The sequence below is a fragment of the Coptis chinensis genome, chromosome 7, assembly GCF_015680905.1.
Source record: "Coptis chinensis isolate HL-2020 chromosome 7, ASM1568090v1, whole genome shotgun sequence".
NCBI lineage: Eukaryota > Viridiplantae > Streptophyta > Magnoliopsida > Ranunculales > Ranunculaceae > Coptis > Coptis chinensis.
In genome coordinates this window covers 6451137-6473694 of record NC_141462.1, presented here as the reverse complement: position 1 = coordinate 6473694, position 22558 = coordinate 6451137, and the positions used below count along the sequence as shown (strand labels likewise).

The 22558-nt window shown below is 35.7% G+C and overlaps 1 protein-coding gene, 1 long non-coding RNA gene and 1 pseudogene across 5 annotated transcripts; 2 read left to right on the top strand and 1 right to left on the bottom strand.

The window, feature by feature from the left end:
• The first annotated feature begins 3467 nt into the window (after positions 1–3467).
• Positions 3468–5726, top strand: LOC147485594 (glycosyl hydrolase 5 family protein pseudogene; annotated as a pseudogene).
• A 6258-nt stretch (positions 5727–11984) lies between these two features.
• LOC147485593 (uncharacterized) lies at positions 11985–16497 on the bottom strand. Of its 4 annotated transcripts, XR_015201502.1 has the most exons (9): positions 15990–16497; positions 15509–15600; positions 15142–15398; positions 14701–14798; positions 13058–13484; positions 12827–12883; positions 12659–12745; positions 12430–12576; positions 11985–12304 (listed from the first exon to the last, which is right to left on the bottom strand). It is a non-coding gene; the product is annotated as an uncharacterized LOC147485593 (long non-coding RNA). The 4 variants fall into 4 exon arrangements; XR_015201499.1 differs by having other exon boundaries at positions 12827–13484; positions 15990–16496; XR_015201500.1 differs by having other exon boundaries at positions 12827–13484; positions 15174–15398; positions 15990–16496.
• Positions 16498–17267: 770 nt separating this feature from the next.
• On the top strand, positions 17268–22447 carry LOC147485592 (putative disease resistance protein At4g27220). Its single transcript, XM_086573558.1, has 3 exons — positions 17268–17450; positions 18216–21650; positions 22052–22447. Exons 1-3 carry the CDS (start codon positions 17268–17270, stop codon positions 22061–22063), a joined length of 3630 nt encoding a protein of 1209 aa, XP_086429684.1. The 3' UTR covers positions 22064–22447.
• The last annotated feature ends 111 nt before the right edge of the window (positions 22448–22558 follow it).

Below are 22558 nucleotides of genomic sequence, written 5' to 3'. Positions count from 1 at the left end.
ATGTACTTTTGGTCGTTATGTGTTTATATTGTACTCCTATGGCTACTAAGTGATGTTTAACACCTGCCTTCATGTATCACCACATGTCCTAAATCTTCCTAAATTTCCTTTTTGTACTTTTAAATATTTTCTTTCAGAATGTCAAAAAGCTTTAAAAGGCAGGAGAGTACATCAAATCTTTTTGCCATATCCAGTTACCCGGTCCATTTCTATTAGTCGGTTCAATTTAACAACGTTGGTGGTGCCCGACACACAATTCAGGTAGGGTCAAAACAGGACCCTTTATTTATGTTTTCTGGTACTCTGATAGTGATAAAAGAGCATTTTTACAAAAACAACCAAATCAAATATCAAACCAAAAAAATACCAATCAACTTCAAAAGGGATATTAAATATTCGACACTAAACCACGTACGGCTTTCGTAAAACTGTGCAAGACACCAAGCCTAAGTCCAAGCCCACGCGGCGACCCATCAAAATTTGGTGTTCGAAACACTACGAGATAGAGACCCAAACTAACACTAAATCTCATGCGGTGTTCTCAAAACCCCACAGTTTATCCAAAACCCCAAGAGAGATTTGATACAGCACCAAAACAAACACTAAATTTTGACATTTGGTATTTTTGTAGTGTTTTCATTATCTCCCATGAATATAAAATTTTGGCATTTAGTGTTTTTGTAGTGTTTTCATCAACATGTGTTTCTCCTGAATATGAAAAAATACTAAATTATTGAAAATTTGGTGTTTGATACTAAAATAGTATCTCACCTAAAAATACTCTAAACTTGGATTCCAAGTTTCCAAAGAGTACATTCTTAACGAAATATAATTTTTTTGCATAGAGAAAGAGAATTGTATGGGTGCGCAGGCATGAGTGGCCTTGGACAGTATTTTTTTTGTAGCAATACACTATTATTTTTTTGTCTGTATGAGTGTCCCAGATTCAATTGCTCGTTCTCACTCTAAAAAAAAGTTTAAGAACTTCACAGAACGCACAAGTAAATAGATTCACCTTGGGCGTATTGGTCCAAGTGTCCAACAAAAGAGTTCAAAATATTAGAGGTGACTTAGTGGGACAAAATTACTTCACATATGCAAACAAAAATTTCACAACTGTAGCATATGGAGTAGGAGATTCATAATTGTTGGGAGCCTTAGGCCCTTAGCCCTTAGGTCACGAGCAACGTCGACCTCGAAACTTTAAAAACCGCTATTTTCCTTTCAAGTAACCAAAGGATGCCGTCATCCGTAGATATATACAGTTAGACGATTACAACTCTGCAACCAAAAGGTAACGATAACGTAATGCATGTCATGTCATGCTGGCCCACCAAGACTAGCCGTTTTCTATGAATCATGGCATTGTAAGATTCCAAGATACTAAACGGCTAGGAATCTTCCCACGTTGGAATGCGTTTTTCGTGTCAAATCCTAAAATGTAGGCATAAAAGAGCGGTGGCCCCAAATTTGTAATCAGAAAATTAGTCTAGAAGAGTTAGTTATAAATATTTAATAGTCTTAAGACTCTTCTTAAATTTGTTTAAAATTTAATACTCCAATTTAACTAGAATATAGAACTAACCACTTGTTATCCAATTTCATCAGGAATAGACGAAAATATCTTCACTTGGAAACAAACATAACCGACTATCTACCCAGTACCATAGTGGGATACAAAACAAAAAATTGAATTTCACACAAAAATTTCACTTATAACTACCTGCCTTCACATTTAAAAATGCATATAATGAAAATAGGGCATCTAGGGTGCATCAAAGTGTATGAGTGCGTAGGAATGAGAGCCCTTGGGCCGATACTTCTTTCTTTTCGCAAATACACTAGTACTTGTGCCTATATGAGTGGCCCAGATGCTATACGCTGAGTACACCCTGCGCACACTAGCTTTTCGGTAATGAAAAAACTAAAAATATTATGCCTCCAATATTTTATGGACGCATTTGACACTAGTCGTTAAGTCTAAACTCCAAACCATTAGACACTAAACCCAAAATCTTTATAAATTAGACCCTAAGCCTAAACCCTAAATCTTAAGACACTAAACCCTAACCCCTATAAACTAGACCCTAAGCCTAAACCCTAAACCTTAAGACACTAAACCCTAACCCCTATAAACTAGACCCTAAGCCTAAAGCCTAAACCTTAAGACACTAAACCCTAATCCCTATATCCTAAATTTATAAACATTAAACCCTAAACCAACCCGTCTCATTTAATAGTAGTTAATCAAACCCACAAAATAAATAATCAAATGCATTTTGTATCTGCATTTTAAAATGTGTAGTGTGTATGCATTTTAAAATGTATAAGTTTATAACGTGGTGCATTTGCATTTTAAAATATATAAGTTTATAACGTGGTGCATCTGTATTTTAAAATATATAAGTTTATAACATGATGCATCTACATTTTAAAATGTATAAGTTTATAACGTCCACATTCGGTTGAAAACACGTAGTGTCAAATTTAACTTTTGGAGCAATACACGGTACTTTTTACTAAATTCTATTCAAACCCAAAATCTACTCTTTTTGTTCTAGCAGTTATCTTATCTAACAGTAGTTATCTTATTCAATCTTATTCTGGTAGTTATCTTATCTACAAGTAGTTATCTTAGAAGGGTGAAAAAGATAATAATTTATATTAAAAAAAAATAATGGTGCTTTTGGTCTCGAGTCAAAAAGCTTAGATTCTAAAGATTTTCTATAAAAAAACATTTATGGCGGATAAAAACAATGTTGGGGTATTAAAACCCAAAAAATTTATGGATAGGGCTTTTGAGTTGTTTTTTTTTTAAAATGAGACTCTCTAGCCCAATTTCTTGAATTTGTAATACATGGAAGCAGGATCTCCAATCAAGGGCATCAACAAGCCCATATAAATAACACAATTTGATCGGCCCAAGTTATTTTGGGTCGGAAGACCGGCCATCCACATGTACTATATAAAGTTCAGGCAGGAAAGGAGTTAGGATTCTAAGCTGGGGGTGCGAGATTATTTGCACACCCCTTCCCACTTCACCTAAAAAAAAATATGCAATTTTTTTATATTTTTTTTGTAAGAAAGTATCAACAACAAAGATCAAGGGCGGTCTGGTTTGCTACTAGATTGCGTTTCAAGCTAGATTCTTACAAACGTTTAGCTGTTAAAGATTTTGTTGGCATGGCCTCTGGTTTAAACCACCCCCTGGTTGGCTTGTGGAGGTAGAGGAGTGGAAATTAACATGCCTGTATACCTACTGGACCATTTGGAAAGAAAGATGTGCCCACATTTTCACGGGAAAAACTATTTCTTTACCTATTGATATAGCCAATACAGCAAACCACCTCACTTCTCAACACCTAGGTAAACATCATAAAAAGCTAACACAACCAGCACAACCGTCCACCCATTTACCTATAACCAAAACTTGGCTTGCTCCACCATCATCCTTTGTCAAGATTAATATGGATATAGCTTTTTATTCGGAAATTAAACCTGTTGGTATTGGTTATGTTATGCGAGATGACAATGGAATTTTCTTAGCAGTAGGTACCAGCAGAGCATGTGGAAGAAACGCCGAGGAAGGAGAGAGCCGAGGGCTCAAATGCGCCATCCAATAGGCGTATGTCTTAGGCTACAACAAGATTATCATTGAAACGGATTGCAAAACAGGAGGTGACTTTTGGAATCACCGGGCTACTAACATAACATCGGGGAGGATAGCCGCTAATATAATTATAGATGCACAGGACTACATCTCTTCTTTTGATTCCCTAAGTGTAACACATGTAGATAGATCATGTAATAAGGTCGCCCATCTGTTAGCGACCAGTGTTCATCATCTCAGAGACTGTTTTTGGGAGATGGAAGCACCCACTTGGTTATTAGGACTATTGTAGGAGGAACTTATAACATGTAATATTCAGGTGCCTGACGCACTTTAGTGCATATTTATATATATATAATGTGGTTTTACCAAAAAAAAAAACAAAATTATGCATTTATTTCAATTCACAAAACTAAAATGCGATGACTACTGAGAATTTAATATGGACTGATGAAGTTAATTACTTAAACATTTAAGTCATTAATTGATACTACTATGTCTATGTATATTTACATAATCTAGTCCCCAAGTCTACAACAATTTAACAAATTGTTAACTTCCTATAATGTTATAAGTCTATATAACCATACTATCATGTGGAGAAAACTATAAAATATTAACATTTAAAGTAAAAAATTACCTTATTATTTTTTTTAAGTGAAAATTTTATTGATAATGATATCATGCTTTACAAATAATTATGACAAGTGTGCAACAAGCTGCGCTGCAAATTTTTTGTTTTTTGTATATATATTTTTTGGGTTAAGTCTGACGTTTGTTTAAGAATTGAGAGTGAAAAAAATGAATGAGAACTTACATGTTTGTTATGGGTGATTAAAATTATACAAACTGACCGGTTGGGCTTTGACTCTTTGACTATTTATTTTATTCTCATCAACCCATGAAACATTTAGGCACATTTGTCTCTCTTTAATGGTTTTAGACTCAAAATAAATAATAATTTTGTAAGAGCAAAAAGAGAAGTAAAAAAATGTTGGTTTATTGGAATGTTTTTTATTAGTTTTTTTTTTTCATACTATTTTTTATTATTATTATATTCTCACTCTATAATTGTGAAAATTTTGGGGGTGCGGTAGTAGAAGTTTGCTAAAAAAAATTTGGGGAGAGGGGGTGCGAGTCCTTATAGTTTGAAGATTTTTATAGGCAATTAGTTATGTGGTAGTGGAGTTTTTTTAATATCAGGAGTGCGATCGCCCCCACACGCACCCACTATATCCATCTGTGTGATAGTACCACATACGAGGTTACCAGTATGGCTAGCTCTAAAAAACTTATATATTCTCTTTTTTAAAAAATGTTTGTGTGTCCAGAAAATTGTTTTGAGCCTTGAAAAGAACAAGGTCGTGGTGGTATTGGACAACCACGTCACTACGCTAGGTTGGTGTTGCAGTGAAAATGATGGGAGTGGTTTTTTTTTGCGATAAAGACTTCGATCCAAAACTTTGGATCAAAGGGCTCAGTTGGATGGCCACAATGTTCAGAGGCACAACAAATGTGATAGGGATGAGCCTTAGAAATGAGCTAAGAGGAAAAAAGTCGAATGTGGACGTTTGGTACAGGTAAACATCTTAACCATATATCTTGTCAAACCATGCAACATATCAGAAACTATTTGTATATCACCAAATTTATTGACTACGAATTTTCGCAACTAGTAACTATTTATATTTGTGAGAATAGGTACATGCAAGAAGGAGCTGAAGTAGTACATGCTGCAAATACAAACATCTTTGTTATACTTTATGGGTTAGAATTTGATAAAAACCTCAGTTTCTTAAGAAACAAACAGATGAACGTATCATTTACAAGAAAGTTAGTCTTCGAGGGGCATTGGTATGAATTCTTAGATAATGAGACTTGGGTGAAAAATAATGCTAACGATTTTTGTGGAAGTTTCATGAATAACATGATGAGTAAATTTGGGTTTTTACTGGAACAAGAGTATCCAGTTTTCCTCAACGAATTTGGGCAAGATCAGAAAGGCGGCAATGTGAACGACAATAGGTACTTTAGTTGCATATTAGGTGTTATAGCTGATCTAGACATGGATTGGACTTTGTGGACTTATTTACAAGGGGATTACTACTTGAGATAAGGGAAACAAAGACCGGAAGAGGTATATGGAGTGATGAGTCTTGATTCGGGTAGCGTAAGGAGTGAAAGTTTTTTATAATGCGTTCGGGCTATCCAACCTCAATTTCAAGGTATGTTTTGCTCAAACTTATAACATGCTAGAACTAGTGTAAAAAATAACACTTTGAGCATGTATCCTTTGTGACTTTGTTGTAAAATGCAGGTCCAGGTGTTTCTGGATGGAAACAACACAACATAATTTTCCATACAGCAAGTGGTCTTTGCGTCGAGGACTCATTACGACTTCATTCTTGTTATGAAATTCCGGCTTGGAGTTACAATCCTCAAAAGAATATAATCTTAGAGGGAACAAATTTTTGTTTGCAACCTTTTAGACTAGGTTTACCAGTTGATTTCGGAACTGGGTATCAATTGCAGTGAATCAAATTCAAATTGGGAAATAATATCGAACTCAGGATTACACCTCTCATCCAAGCTACCCAACGGGAAGACCGCGTGTTAATTGGATGTTGATAAAAATGGAATTCTTGTTACTAACCAATGCAGATGTCTGAGTAAAGATTCTAACTGTAACCCTACTAGTCAATGGTTTAAAATAGTTAAAGCTACAACAAAATCGACCGTAAGAGGATGAAGTGATCAATGTATAGAGCAGCTAATAACAGGAATTCGGAACACACGTGATATAGTTTTAGGCTTGCAAAGATTTTTGGTCCTCGTTGTTTGCATACATAATTTTTCCTTTTGTCAATCTCAATGCAATGGATATGGACTGAAGATACTCCCTTGGGACGGAGCCAGGATTATGTGCACATCCCACCCCAAAAAAAAAAAAAATGCAATTATTTATTTATTTATTTATTTTTGTCAGAAAGTCTAAACAATAAAGATTAACAAAATTATGCATTTATTTCAATTAACAAAACTAGAGTGCGATGACTACTAAGAATTTAATGTGGACTGATGAAGTTAACTATTTAACCTCTTAAGCTATTAATTGATATTACTATGTCTATATATATACATAATCTAGTTCACAAGTCTACAACAATTCAACAAATTGTTAACTTCCTATAATGTTATAAGTCTATATAAACATACTGTCATGTGGAGAAAACTATAAAATATTAACATTAAAAGTAAAAAAATTACCTTATTTTGTTTTTTTGTTTGTTTTTTGTAAGTGGAATTTTTATTGATAATGATAACGAGTTTTACAAATAATTATGACAAACGTGCAACAAGCTGCGCCGCCCAAGTTCTTTATGAATTTGTTTTTTGTATTTTTTTTAGGTTGAGTCTGACTGCTTGTTTAAGAATTAAAAGTGAAAGAAATAAGGGAGAACTTACGGGTTTGTTATGAGTGATAATTATACAAACTGACCTGTTGGGCTTTGGGCTATTTGTTTTAGTCTCATCAACCCATCAAACATTTACAAAAGAGATAATTTTGGACTCAAAATAAATGATAATTTTGTAAGTACAAAAAAGAGAAAGAGAAGTAAAAAAAATGTTTTTTATTATTTTTTTTTCGTATTATTATTATTATTACTAGTAAACGGGCACGTGCGTTGCACGTGCTAGGTGAGAAAATTGGGGTAGAGAAAATCAATATGTAACATGTTTTAGTTTAATAAGGGAAAAAAAGTTCAATACGTTATGTCATGTTGCAAATAGATCTTGTCGAGCATTTATATGCAATTGAGGAACATTGTTGGATTTATATGAGGGTACTAACTATAAGATATAAGAATATTATATCATGGTGTGCAACATAATTGCTATTCTATATTGAAGAATAAAATTTCTCAAAAAAAAATGCAAGAAGAATAATTTTTTTTTTATTATTGTCTTCAAAAGGATCTAGAGAATCCATAAGCTCTTTTTTTAATATGATTAAATAAGCAGGTAGTTTGGACAGAGAAAGAAATTGTTGGTATCTAACAAATGCAAATTTTTTAAAATATTTAGATAGATCACATTGAGAAACAATTAGAAAAATACAAATGACACTGTTATATTTGTGCTATAATTAATATGTGGATTGAATTAAATGTGTAAATTAAAGTTTTATGGAAGATATCTATGTGGAAAGACTAACATTTAAAAAGTTTCAATAGAATGTGAATCTTATTTCATGTGTATGGAGATTCAATGATTCAAATGATGGTGTGATGATTTTTTCAAACTATCTGTTTGGAGGTGGCGTCAAAAGGAAGAAATTATGGATGTCAATCACATCACTGAATTTCATCTGTTTAACTCTGTTGTTAGTCGCACAATCCTTTGATCAATTCTTGCATTGGTTATTGGTCTCCATTCTGAAAATGTTATTAGCACTTAATTCCAAATGCATTTTTTTTGTAGGTTTTAGGCTTAAATAAAGAAGTAAACGATAGATATTTTCTATTGTTTATGTTCCATATTATGATTTCCTACATAAATATCTCAAAAGCAAAAAATAAATAATCAAACAATATTCAACCAATATGTGGCTTTTATATGCAACTTGAAGATGTTGAAAACAAAACAACCATCACACATAACAAATAAAGATAAACAGTCTAGCTGGTAAACCAATTTATACGAACTTTAACTCGTAATAGTAAACAAAGTTTTTGATAGGAGTTACAAAGATTGGAACGATAGTGAGAGAGATGACGCTTTCTTTACGGCTTGAAAGGTTTAATTGTGTTGAAGGAACTCTTAGTAAATGGATGTGCTGAAAAAAAATATTTGGAGAGGAATCTAGCTGTCTGTCTTTAATTAGCAATTTTTTAGTACTTGTGAAAGGTACTATTTAATTTTAAAAAAAAACTTAATATATAAAATAAGGGGGGACAAAATGAGAATAAATAACTCAAATTTACCTTGATGCTGCTGCTATTATAACTTGGTTCTTGAAGTTGTGCATTGAACTCATGAAATTCATTAGATTCTAGTGAATCAAAGTCCTGAAAAAATGTTCATAGTTGTTAGTTTGTAATAAATTCATATTTTTTGGATGTACATTGTAAAAAATGTATATGATGAATCAGAAGAACCACTTTTTCCTTATTGTATTTGAAACGATCAATTGGTTTCACGATTAAGAATGTCAATCGAATCTCACCTAACCAGCATAAGCATTGCAAGATGTTTGAGAGTTTGGGAAAAAAAAAATTGTGATTAAAGATGGTTAAGATGAAAAAAGAAAATACATTGGTTAGGAAAAATTATTAATAGTTTGTTTCTTGTGGTATATAGGCTTTTTAAATGTTTTGTTTGGTGAAGTTGCAAAAGTGGGCATAATTTATCGGGGTCATTTTTTTAGTGTTGATGATTTGGATCAGCAAAGGGAGTAGCATATTACCGAACCGCTTGAGGAAAGAGCATGGGAAGGCATGCGGCAGGAGTAGTTGCACATAAATACACCTCTATTCTTAAATAGTTGGAAATCTTTGTTGACATTTTCCACACAAAAAAAGAAATTGTTCAAGCCTTTAAACTTGACAGATTTGACATATCTAGGGAATTCAGCCAGGTAACAGAAACTGATGGGAAGATTTTCCAAGTGTGTTAGACTTGGCAATTCATCAACAAAGGTGGTTCCAATTTCTTATCCATAAATATGTACATCATCCACACAGTAGATTTGTAACTCTTGGAGTAATGGTAAGGTGACTTGTTGTAAATGAGATCATAACGTCAAATAAAGACACCAACAAAGGGCTTCATACACACTACCTTTAGGAGAAACATTTGCAACTGAATATTCTTTGGGAGGGATCCTGGTGGTGGAACCACTTACCAAGTCCTTGAATCAGACTGTTCTAGCTCAAACTGTAACTAGGAAAACTTTGCAAAATAGCAAGGATTCAAACACAGTCTTCGATCTTCATTGTTCTATTTGTCTGCCGGAAAATTTTCTTCTCACTCTTTCTTGGTTATCTTCTTGCTTGGTTTTCCATCAGCCTTTGAAGGATATAGAGGAGGTACTCGATTTTGTGCTTCCCCATCATCAAGATGTCTCTCCAGAATCCTGTGATGCTCAATGAATAAGATGATTCTCTTAGGTTGTGAAATGCTTTAATTGGTGTAGTTGACAAACTTTTGCAGGAGGTCGTAGATAGGGCTCTCCACCCCCTCACAATTGTTCTCCAATTTTTTTTTGCAAGAAATTATTATTCAATACAAAATTGTTTGTAAGATAAGAATGTAAGGGTCTTAGGTCTTGATAAAAATTATTTGGAACAATTGCATGCATTTGATTTCCCTGAAACCAAAACATACGAAATTAGTTGGTAATTGTTTGCAATAAAAATAATAGAAATGGAATTTGTTCAATTCAAATAAAATTGGCTAACTTTATCGTCTATCAAAACCATGTCAAATCTTATAGTTTTTCCTTGCAATTCTTTTGCAATGTCAGATAAAGGAAGATATGTCGGCGTTGCCATTTCGAAGGAAACCTATAAAATTTTAAAGTCAGAGGAATATAAAGCTGGGAAGGAATAACAAAAAAGTAATAAATCACTGTGGAAAGTGTAGTTGTCAAATTGCTATTTCATTATAAAAAAGTACAGTACTATGAAAAACAAATGAGACGATGAAACAATGTAGTAAGGATAAAATTGTGACCATTTTAATTTGATATATGCAAAGTTTTGCAGAAAAGACTAAGATAGTAATGAGCAAACCTGTTTTACAGGGTGATGCTATTCCCAGATGCCAAAGATGTCACATGAAAAATTGGGAAGCAAGAGAAGAAGTTAGGCATTGGCAACATAACAATTTCTGTATTTATACGGACAGTTTCGGTGCACGAACGGTTATTGCTTGAAAAAACCATATTAGCGATAGTTAGAGCAGTTAGTCTTTGAATTTTGAAGGAAGAGTTTTTTCACGGTTGAGGGAATTAAACTTCAAGCAGTAGAGATCGAAGTGATATATCTGTTGTTGTTTGTTTCCTTCTTGGGCCTCGCTAGTTTGTCTACAAATCTCAATGGTATGGGCATTTTCCAAAAGTAATAGTAGAAAACCGCTTTCAAATAATATCTCGTAGGTGGCTGATCCATGAAGGCATGAATGAAGACTCAAGGGAAGACTCCTAGCTCCTGCCTAACACTTAAGTATCTTTTCCTTAGCGCCATTTTGTTAGTTTTTAATTTGCTCTTTATTTGTTTGGTTTGTCAGTGGTGCCTTTGGTGCATTAGGAATGGGTAAAAATGTACATCTATGCGGAGTGTTGGGGAGATAGAGCACTTTGTCAAAGTCTGATAATGAGTATTGTACTGATTCATAAATGAGGTATCACCTACTTGGATTGTATTAGTCTTATAATAGTATATGCGTCTAAGTGAGCTTCTATACTGTTCTAACATAGACATAAGATTGGGATTTTAGGTCCTATGTTAGCGTAGTTGAGGGCGTAAACCATATAAGCTTGTCACTGAGATAGCAGTAACTATCGATGAAACGATATAGTAAAAAACCTGATGTACACTGTCTTCATAACATAATTATAAATAAAGATATTGCATTGCTGAATTACGCAGAGAACATACAGATTGAGTTCATGGCCATAACTCGTGCGAAAACACAGTTCGTTACACCAATAACCACACAAACCAAATTTGCAAAACAAAAAGTAGGGTAGCTACCAAAGTGTGACACCGGTGGCTAAGATCAATGTGACTATGGTAATGAAGCTAGCCTCAGAATTGGGACGGATTATTTTGCTAATATTTGTGCAGCCATAAATATATGAAAAAGGGGAACTTATGTAGTACCACAAATCATGTCAATAATCATTATGGACTGGATATGAATGAAGTGACTTCTAGAGCTAAGTGGCCAGTTGGCAATGGGGATAGATCGAAACATAATCGTTGAAGCTCTGAACTTCGGCAAGAGTGAAATGAAAGGGGGCAATGCTGCAGTCAAGTCCTTCCTCCCGAACAATGAACTGACTATGTCAACACAACGGAAACTATTTGAGACAGCAAACAGATATATTATTAGAAAAAGGGGTTTGAATAGAAAGATCGATCTGGTGTTTAGGCGTCAAAAGAAAGTCATCTTGCCTCGCATGGCAAAACATTAGAAAAAGAAGAGTTGGAACCAACTGGACTAAACTAATTTGGAATGTGCACATCCATCCTAGAATACTTCTGCTTGGAAGCTCATTGCTCTCCATTGAGAAAAAAAATCAAAAGAGGAGCTAAGCTTGCTCTTGCTTCCTGTAGTAGACTTGCCAATGGAAGGAAGGAATAGCAAGTTAGTGACATTATATATTTATTTATACGGTGCAGTTCTACTTCTCAAATTTGGAGCTGGATCAAAACGAAAATTAGAACTGATGCAAGCAGTATGAGTTTACGATTAAGAATTTAAGATAGCATGTGAATGCTGCAACCGTTGGAGACACCAGGGATAGTATATGACAAAGAATAGAACATAAGATTATTGATCAACTTCTTAATATATGCCTCAAACTCTTGGAGATGCGCGGAGGTTGAGAGGGCCAGCAATGTGAAGAGCGATCATCTTGACAGGACAATCCTCATTTCCAGCAGCTGCAGCTTTCCGCATGGCAGCCTGTAAAATGGAGAATAATGGATTTATTACGGGCTACAGCAACATAAATTTGGCCAAATAAGCTAACCAAATCATATTAGCAAAAGAAACAAAATGAATTAAAGACAGCAGTATGAGATCATGACCTTGATGTGAAGAACCCCATCCATCTGAAAACATTTCATTTCAATGTCTGCTTGTATTTTCAGCGGCCGTAGGGTCATGCGCCTCCTAATGTTGATTAAAAGAGCATCTTTAATCTCATCTGACACAGCGGGTAACAGCTTAGTCACCTGTATAGTGAGCAATTGATAAGTTAAACACATACAGAATAGCTTCTACTACCAAATAATGAGCGGCGCGAATTATAGTTACCTCCTTCCCATCTAGACCAACTTCCTTGATCTCGCGTGTAAGTGAGTCTAAAATGGAGTCAGGATCATTCACGATTAACCTGAATGCCTGGTTAAACAATAACGCTTAAACCAATTTGCAATTCAGTCAACAACGTGACTTTAAGGTGAGCATGGTCTAAGAAATTACCTCATATGCATGTCCATATTTTCAGTATAGAGGCCAACCAATACTGATATAAAGATCCTGCTGGAAGAAAATACAATCATATTATTAAGCAAACTAATAGATAACAACCAATAACTACACTAAACAATTAATTCTATAAACTAAATCAACAATTTATAGATTGAGAGGCTTCCAAATTGAACAAACTTCAACAATTCATAGGGGCTTTTATCCATTGTAGCCACAATGAACCTGTGGCCTGCATCACTGCTGGGCTTTCATTGCCTGCAGCACGAGGACTTAAAGGAGGCGTAGAGAACTCATCCAATGGCTGCAACTCTTCAAACTTTGTAAATGTGACCAACACGCTGATAGTAGGAACCACAGGAATAGCAACCTTAACAGGAAAAGTTCCTGGTGGAAGATTTGTAGTAAGAAGTTCTCTTAGACGACGGATTGCCTTGACCTTGTTTGCGAGAATATCAAGCAAAGGAAGGAGTTCTTCTGTCTGAAGCGGGAAATTGGGTGAAAGTCAGAGAATAGGTCTCAATCCTTTTTTGTCCTCACCCTAGATATACTTCATACGTCCCATGGCATAAGGCTGATACGATAGCAAATTACCGTTATTAATGCTAAATACATCTGGCAAGGTATCATTTCCACAGCAATATTTAGCAATCTGCAAACAACCAAGAGCAATATTTAACATTTAACACATGTAAACACAAATAGCTTGGGAATAATAAAAGTGTCTCTGTGCATGATCCACGTTGGAATCCTATTTTCTTTTTTCAACCCATTGCTGATCCTAATATCGAGTCCTCAAAAACTTTCAAAGCCGATTGAGATTGGCAGATTAAAGTAAGCATTGAGTTTGACACTGTACCTTGATCTACATTGTGTGTTTGTGTATGGGATGTCGAGACTGTAAAACAATGAGCGTCACAAATTAAAGCCAATAAACAAAGTTCCTTAAAAAAAATAGAGAAATTGCTAAAAAAAAAATTATGTGTGATACATTCAGCAGGAGTAAATGAATGTGGGGTTTGAAACCGCGTTCGATATCTATTTCTATCCCTAATACTATGTAGAAGTTTACTTTGAGCATTAGTCATTCGTTGCTTACATCCGATTGGGTGTTTCTGGTGTTAGTCGAAACACAGGGACAAACACAAAGATGAAATAAAATTAAATTGGACAAAATGCAAAAACTTAGAGATGAAATGCAGTAAGCAAAACTTCAACCCGTTTAACTTTGATATATACATTCTCTCAATGCAACACTCTGAGGCTAACTGAAAAGGTAGAAAAGAAAACATTCAATGACATCAATCATTTGGGATAGAGCTCAATATAATCAACACAATTTATTCAACACCAAGAATATAAGTCAACTTATGCTAGCGCTTGGGATAAAATACAATATATTCAATACCAATGATCTGAAGAAGACTATAAATCAACTTACACAAATAATAAAAGTGATGTTTCGTCAGAAATTTTAATGGAAATCTCAACAAAATAAATTTTGGACTGCAAGCTCCCAACCCCTGGTTAAATCACATAAAGCTTAAAACTTATAAGATCAGTGAGTCCTAGGTGTGGTAGGACTCGACAATTTCTTCACTATTAAAGGGTGTGGCAAACAACAGTACCTCCTGGAATCATGGGGATTCCCAGAATACCAGACTGTGATGAAACGAATTCAATCTCCGTGCTTTTTGAATGAAACAATCAACTTATTTTTATGCCCATAAACGTTCCAAACTTATTAGTCCTTAACCATATAATGCATACACAGAGATCCCCAATCTCACTATATAATTTAACCTATAGCTCAATAAGGAAACCCATTCCAACGAATAAAATAAAATGTGAGAAAGAATGATACAAACCTCTTTAGAGAATGTTTTGGTCGAACACTTGAACCCCACCATAACGGCGTAACGGCAGGATATGAGTGATGAGTCCCTCTATTTTTGACATCAAAACACTAAAGAAAAAAAAAAGAATAGCACTGATCGAATATCACCAAAATGACGTGTGCTAATCAGAGTATATTCTAAACTCCACAGATCAACCACTTCTCTTCATGTATTTTCCCTCTTTGTATTCATGTAGAAAAGTATAGCAGACAAATTGCAGGATGAGGATAAGAGCACATAAGAGCTATATTTAAAAGAAAAAATACCAAAAAAACAAACCAAACAAAAATTATCTAAGTTTAGTTCTATAGAGTGGTCAATAATGAGTGAATTTGAGTTCAAAAAAATCCCCCTAGTAAGCTTTATGAACTTAGAGTCTCATGCGGGCATTAATAAGTACGATATGCTTACCAACAAAAATTATCTGAAAGTCGCATGCCCACCTATGGACAAAATAAAGGGCATATTGAACTTGCACCAATATCTTGAACTTGAGAAACTGCCTTGAAAAGAAAACACAATTTAGGGCAGCATGTAACGGCGGAAGTTTTGATGTAGAACGAAATGTGTGACACATTTTTAAAATCTTTAAAACCCAGTGCTTATCCTGGATGCCCTTGTTGATTCAAGTGGTGCTGAGGTTGTAGGGGTGTTGAGATTGTGATTATCTGCATACACTTAGAACAATCAACAATCTGAAAGCAGTATCCTTTAAAAGGTAGAAGACACAATTAAGTAAATTAGAAACACAAACCACTAAAAGGCAAACTTAAATTACCTAAACTTATGTGTATTTAGCCTGATGCTGAAAGACGGTAATGCGCATACCCGTAGGATGTGTGAACGTGGGGAGAGTTTGTCTATGGGATGCTGAAAATTAAAAACAGTAATAAACACAAATAAATTTCAAATTTCAAATTAATGGTTGGAAAGAATGTAGGAGGAAGAACTAAATACCAAAAAAATTAAAACTTAAAATAGGACAGTAACACGGAATAATGACATCGATAAAATTAACGCAATGGCAAAGCAAATGTGGGTGTTCTAGGTAGTAAATCAACCAACGTGTGAAACACTGCGAAACGATAAAAACAAAATAAGAACAAATAGAATCACATAACATATATAATCATGTAAAATGGAAACGAATCACGTGACGGTTTGATGATCTAGGAGAAAAGAAATTAGGAAAAATATAAGGAAAAGTGAAATTACAAACTAAGAAATTAAAATACCAGAGAGAGAAATTAACAACTCACCTCTTTCAATCTTTAGCATAAGAAACAGAAAGCAAGCTAATGAGATGCCAATGGCATCACCAACAACATGGCATGAAATGTAATGTGTGGGCTTAGAAAGAAAACCACTGCAGTAGATGCGCTCTGCCAGACCTTCAGTTGTGCGAACGCTCCTTCCTGATACAGATTAACTACTTAATTAGTAACCCATCCGGAGTAACTTGAGATGTTCATAAATGAGAACAAAATAAAAGATGTAAATAGTGGTTTTCATAAGGGACAGAAAATAACTCTGACAATTGACACGTGATGAGTAGCTATGTAGTGCGAGAGAATAGAGAAGAGTGAGGCAAGAATGAAACACCTAGTTCACTCTTTTTTGAGGTACCAAGCTTTGTCATATCAAGGCAAAATGGGAAAGATCAATTTAAGTATGTGGAACAATATTTTATAGGAACAGACACCTTAGGCAGTTGTTCGGTTTGTCTGTTTAGTGAAGATTACTCTCTTTTTTTTTTCTTTTGTTATGGATAGTCAGGAATGGAGAAGACGAACAATGTTTTTTTTTTCATATGTTATGGCAGTAAATTATTCAGATGAATTTTCTCAGTGGAAAATGAAAAGGAAATAAAAATGGGGTAAATGTACAATAGAAAGATCTGAAAGAGGGGTGATTGGTCATTGGTGAAAGAGATTCGAATTTTTTTGGGAGAGAATAGCGAAGACGAACAGTTTATTTGGGAGAAACAGGCGAAACGATGCGACTGTTTCCGGAGGATTTTTTCAGTTTGGGAATAGGTAAACTTACTAAAATGCCCTGTCTATGAAGAGACAAAAGAAAGTGGTTGTTAAATGACAAACATACCCTTCAACTTAAAACTGTCCAATATTTTTTTTGGGTGAAACTTTTGGGTACCCTTGTGATTTAAAAGTTTGGGTTAAAACCAAAAATACAGAACTAATAAACGGCGGCTAGTTTTCCCATTATATATATATAAGATTATTATATTTTTTTTGTTAATTATATTCTTACTAAAAATTGGAGGCGCCACTTCTTATAGTTTGAAGATTGTGAAGTATTTCTAATAGAGTCCGAATTTGTGGACAATTCTGTCCAGCAATTTCTTATTGGTTAACAATTTTTTTGGGCACTTTTAACAGTTTTTTTGGGCAGTTTAATAGTTTTTTCGGGCAGCACTCAACCAATCACCAACTGCTGTTTTGTGGACAGCAAACATATTTCGATTTCTAATATCAGGGGTGCAAAGTGCAAACGCCCTTGTTCATCTCACACTAGCAATGGCAGAAGTGGCTGGTGGTCCAGTTGGTGAAGCTTTTAAATGCACAATCTCTCATACTGAAAGTGAATTTGGCTATCTTGTTCACTTCAGGAGAAACGTCAATGGCCTTGAGATCAAAAGTGAAGATCAAAGGTCTGCAAAAACGATGTGGAAAGAAAAGTTCCAGCAGCTCGGGACAATGGTAACCTGATTAAAGCACAGCAGTGGAAACGTAGCAAGGAAAAGCAGAAACTGTCCTAGTGAAGGCAACAGAATTGAAGGACGACGCAGAACCGATCAATAGATGGCACAAAGGGCGGTGACGTGGTGTACACTCTTTCCTTTTCGTCTTCTTCTCAGCCATTATTTTATTTGTGCCATTGGTTATTTTATAAAGTTTGCCTCGTTTCTCTTGGTTGTACAGTGTATGATCTGAAAATAACCAAAGTGACATTCCTGCTTCTTATTTCAATAAAGAGGTCGAATAAATGTAAAATGGAATGAAAACTCGAAAGTATATACGTTTCTTTTAAAAAAAATATGACTTATACTTGAAGGTGTGTAAAGAGATAACCAAAGTGATTCCAAGTCAGTTATGCAGCATAGTGTGAACAAAACAAAAGAAAAAAAAAATGTAAAATGATTAAAAGAAAAGTGAAATGGCCCCAAGAAAAATAAAATAAAAAAGAAAAGAACTTGTTCAGAATTTAAGAATGATTGAAGTTTCTTCTTTGCATCTTCTCATTTTTTCTTTTGCATAGTTTTCTTTCACTTTATTCTGAGGGTTGTTTGTAATAAATGTCATGGACTAAGTATCTTATGTATGTTTTTAACCATCTCTTCTTCTATTAAATCACTTGTTTTCATTGCTTTTGTCACTATCCCATTTCAATATCACCTTGTTTATTATCTGAGCAACGGAAAAGATTATAAGTAACAATGGAGGATGCGGTGAGTGGTCCAGTAGGAGAAGTGTTTCACATGCACTGTCTCTCATATTGAACGTGAACTTGGATATCTTGTTAATTTCAGGCGAAACGTCAATGTCCTTAATGTCAAAATTGAGGATCTAAGGTCTGTAGAAAATGACGTTGAGCGAAAAATCTTAGCAGCTAGGAACAAGGTCGAGTTGATTAAAGACACTGTGGAGAACTGGCAAGGAAAAGCGAGAACTGTTCTTAGTAAGGTAACTGAACTGAAAGATGAAGCAGATCTAGTCAACAGTTGGTACAAAGGGTGGTGCACTTGCTCTCGATTTCGTCTGGGTAGGAGAGCTGAAAAGAATATCGCCGACATCCAAGCTCTTATGGATGAGAGGAATATTTTTGGTGATACTGTATCAGTCCCAAAACCAGCTCAGAGCTTACCACTAGTGCTCATTGGAGATTTCATCAAATTTGCATCCAGAGCACCTATTACACAGCAAATCAGGGAGGTCTTGTTGGATGAAAATGCTAGCTTAGTCGGTGTATACGGCATGCCTGGGGTGGGCAAAACCATGTTGATTGATGCAGTTACTGAAGAACTGAAAAGGGAGAAACTCTACGATGAGGTTGTGAAGGTGACTGTGTCCCAAAACCTGGACTTGCAAAAAATTCAAGGCGATATCGCAAAGTTGTTAGGCCAAGAGCTTCTTGATAACGACCCAATCTCTTTGAGAGCTGGGCAGTTGTTTGAGAGATTGAGTCAGAATAAGAAGATACTTGTCATCTTAGACGATCTATGGGAAAGAGTTGAGTTGGCGAAACTTGGAATCCCCTGCAAAAACAACAAGAAAGGCTGCAAGGTTGTTTTCACGACAAGAGATCAAGGGGTATGTAATATTATGGAAAGTGATCTGGAACTTCAGATAGGAGTGTTATCAGAGGAGGATTCCTGGAGTCTGTTTCGACTGAAAGCAGGTCAGGTGGTGGACTCTCTTTCTCACCAAACAGCTGCCAGAGATATTGTAACTAGATGTGAGGGTTTGCCCTTAGCAATTGTTACATTAGGAAGGGCCTTGAGAAATAAAGACGCAACGATTTATGCTGATGCACTGAACCGGCTGAAAAAGTCAATCTTTTACGATCATATGAGTCCTGTCACAGCTTCCATAAGGTTGAGCTATGATTATTTGCAAAGTGAAACAACTAGATTTTGCTTCTTATTTTGTTGCATGTTTCCTGAAGATTTTAAGATTGATTTTGAGGTATTGCTAACTTATGTGAAAGGAGAAAATCTAGTTAGAGATGTAAATACTTTGGGTGAAGCCAGGGGTAGGTTGCATGCAGAGGTCGATAAGCTAGCATCTTCAGGTTTATTGTCAAGAGCTAAGGATGGATACATAATGATGCACGACGTCATCCGCGATGTGGCTACATCAATTGCATCTGAGGAAGGGAATGAGTTTATCATGAGAGCTGGATTGGAATTGCGCGACTGGCCTGACTTGGGTAAATGCAAGCGACTGTCATTGATGAATAACAAAATCAGGTGTGCTCTCCCTTATCAAATTGAAGCTCCACAACTCTTAACCTTGTCCTTAAGTGGCACTAGGGATTATTTATCTAAAATACCCGATGATTTTTTTCAAGAAACTAAAAGCCTCAAGACTCTAGATCTAAGCCACACTAATGTTGATTCACTTCCACCGTCACTCTCATGCCTTGTGAACCTCCGTACACTTCGCCTGGAATATTGTCATAATTTGGTCAACGTGAACGCAATTGAAAAATTGGAGAAACTTGAGATACTTAGTCTATTCCATAGTGGTCATTCTAGGTTTCCCAATGGAATAAAGGGACTGAGAAACCTGAGATTATTAAATTTGTCATATACCGACTGGTTTGGAGTTAAGTCAAATTTTATGCCGAATGTGATATCAAGCTTGACGCTTTTAGAAGAATTATATTTGATGAGAAACCTCGACTCATGGGAGGTTATAGGAACTAATAAGGGAATAAAGGAAATTTTTTATGAGATAGCTTCCTTAACTTGTTTGACATCTCTAGAATTTTATGCGCCATTACAGCCGCAAGAATGTTTGTCCCAAAACATTTTGTTTCAGTGGGACAGATTGGAAAAGTTCAAAATTCATGTTGGTTGGTCTTATTTTCATAAATTCCCTGAGCAAAAGTTCCAGGAGAAAAGTACTCAATTCCATAGGAGTATGTTTCTTCAAACCCCATCAGTTCCTTCTGTGAACTGGGTAGCAGAGTTGTTGGAAAAAACAAACTGTTTATTCCTATATGGATGTCTGGGAGTTGAGAGTGTTGGACAACTTGATGCAAGGGGCCAGAATGAAAACTTGAAGTATCTTGAGGTTGGTTGTTCTGAAATGAAATATCTCATGAGTACTACTGTGTTGAATAAAGCTCCAAAATATGCATTTAGTAAGTTGGAGGAGTTACATTTTGAAACAATGCAGAACTTGGAGGCAATCTGCAAGGGCACACTTCCACATGGATTTCTTTCTGAATTGAGGATCTTAGAAGTGGACACATGCAACAAAGTAACTATTCTGATCCCTTCTCATTTGCTAGTGAGGTTGAAGAATCTTGAAGATCTCAAGGTAAGGGCTTGTGCGGGTTTGGAACTACTTATTCAATTTGCAGGAGGGGATGAGGCAGTAGGGAAGGAGCAATTGTCCCAGGTACATACTTCTGCAAGTACTGCTTTGTCTTCCTCCCCCAATAACACGACAAAGCAGTCAAATATCAGCAACAAATTGTCTAATTTCCCAGCATCCCTAATACTCCCGAGACTAAGAGTCCTCGAGATCAGTTCTTGCTGGAAACTGAAGTACCTCTTCCGAATAAGAGAAGTTCGTAATTTGCTGAAGTTGGAAACACTCTGCATCAATTATTGCACAAATATGGAGGTGATACTTGAACAGGGCAATGACGACAAGGACAACGCAATTCTCCCTCATGTGAAGATTTCTACTTTGGGTACCATGTCAAAGCAGTCCAATATGATGAGCAGTATATTTCCTAATTTAAGAGTTCTGGAAATCAGTTCTTGTAAGAAATTGAAGTACCTCTTCCCGACAAAAGTAGTTCCCGATCTCTTGCAGCTAGAGATGCTTTCAGTTGTTGATTGTGAAGATATGGAGGTGATACTTGAACATGACAATGACGAAGAGAATGGGAGCGAAGAGAAGTACAAGGTAATTCTCCCTCGCTTGAAAACTTCAACTTTGGGTAGACTACCGAGACTCACCAGTTTCAGCCGACGAGATTCACACTCTGATTGGCCCTCCTTGGAAGAACTAAAGCTGTATGAGTGTGACAACTTGAAGAAGCTTCCCTTGGGTGCCGACAGTGTACCCAGACTTAAAGTGCTTAATGTAGATCCTGTTTGGTTTGATCAGTTGGAGTGGCAAGATCAAGGCCTGAAGACTCGCTTGCAGACCCTTTTACCGGTATATTCCCACACCTTTTACTTGTTAACACTGTTTTTTGTTTCGTTCTTTCCAGTTTTATAAGCTTTCACTTTTCAAATCCTCTGCTCTTGCACAGAACGTTAATGACTTTCTGTAAAAAGCATCCCTTCACCGATCTAGATATTGAAGGGGCCTGTAATCAACTTGCCCACACTGCTTCGAGATACACTCGTTTCCTTACACAAGCACATCGGGCTATGTATGTATCAAAATTAAGGTGGTGATGCATATCTCAAAGCAGCATGGGCTAGTGGATCAGGGGTTCTGGCTTCTTCTTCTTTTTTCAGAAAAGTTGCTTCAAGTGTTTTAAGTTTATGAATAGCAGAAATATTTGTTGAATAAATATCCTAGAGTTAATGGTGAAACCTATGACGTTGTAGGTGAAAGAATGAAGTGAGAACATGGATAGCTCGATTATGTGGAAAAATAATGTAGCTAGTTCTTCAGTTCTTAACAGCCATTACTCTTCAAGTGCTGTAAACAGTGACGTGGAAGAAGCACGAGTTCAAGCTGAAGATATTGTACGTGCATGTCTTGTGGAGTTGTAATAGTCATATGTGTGTTTTGTTTCGTTGTTTCCATTGTGCTGTAAACAGTGACGTGGAAGAAGCACGAGTTCAAGCTGAAGATATTGTACGTGCATGTCTTGTGGAGTTGTAATAGTCATGTGTGTTTTGTTTCGTTGTTTCCATTTGAGACACCTAAGCTCATTAGAGAATTCGGAATATTTAAAGTCTCCCTATTTGTAAATTGCTTCGGTGTTGTGGTTTTACCAAGAGTAGTGTTTTCTAAATTGTTGGTGTGAGCAAAACGAGGGGGTGGTACTTCATCTCACCAGTGGCTGTTATTAGGTGGTAAAAGGAGGAAGTATAACCACACATCCAGTA

Bases quoted from the DNA above. Each gene is read 5' to 3' on its own strand.
- LOC147485592 (XM_086573558.1), top strand. From the start codon at position 17,268: ATGGCAGAAGTGGCTGGTGGTCCAGTTGGTGAAGCTTTTAAATGCACA. The intron at 17,451-18,215 runs GTAACCTGATTA...GTGGTCCAGTAG, and splicing joins TCCAGCAGCTCGGGACAATG to GAGAAGTGTTTCACATGCAC.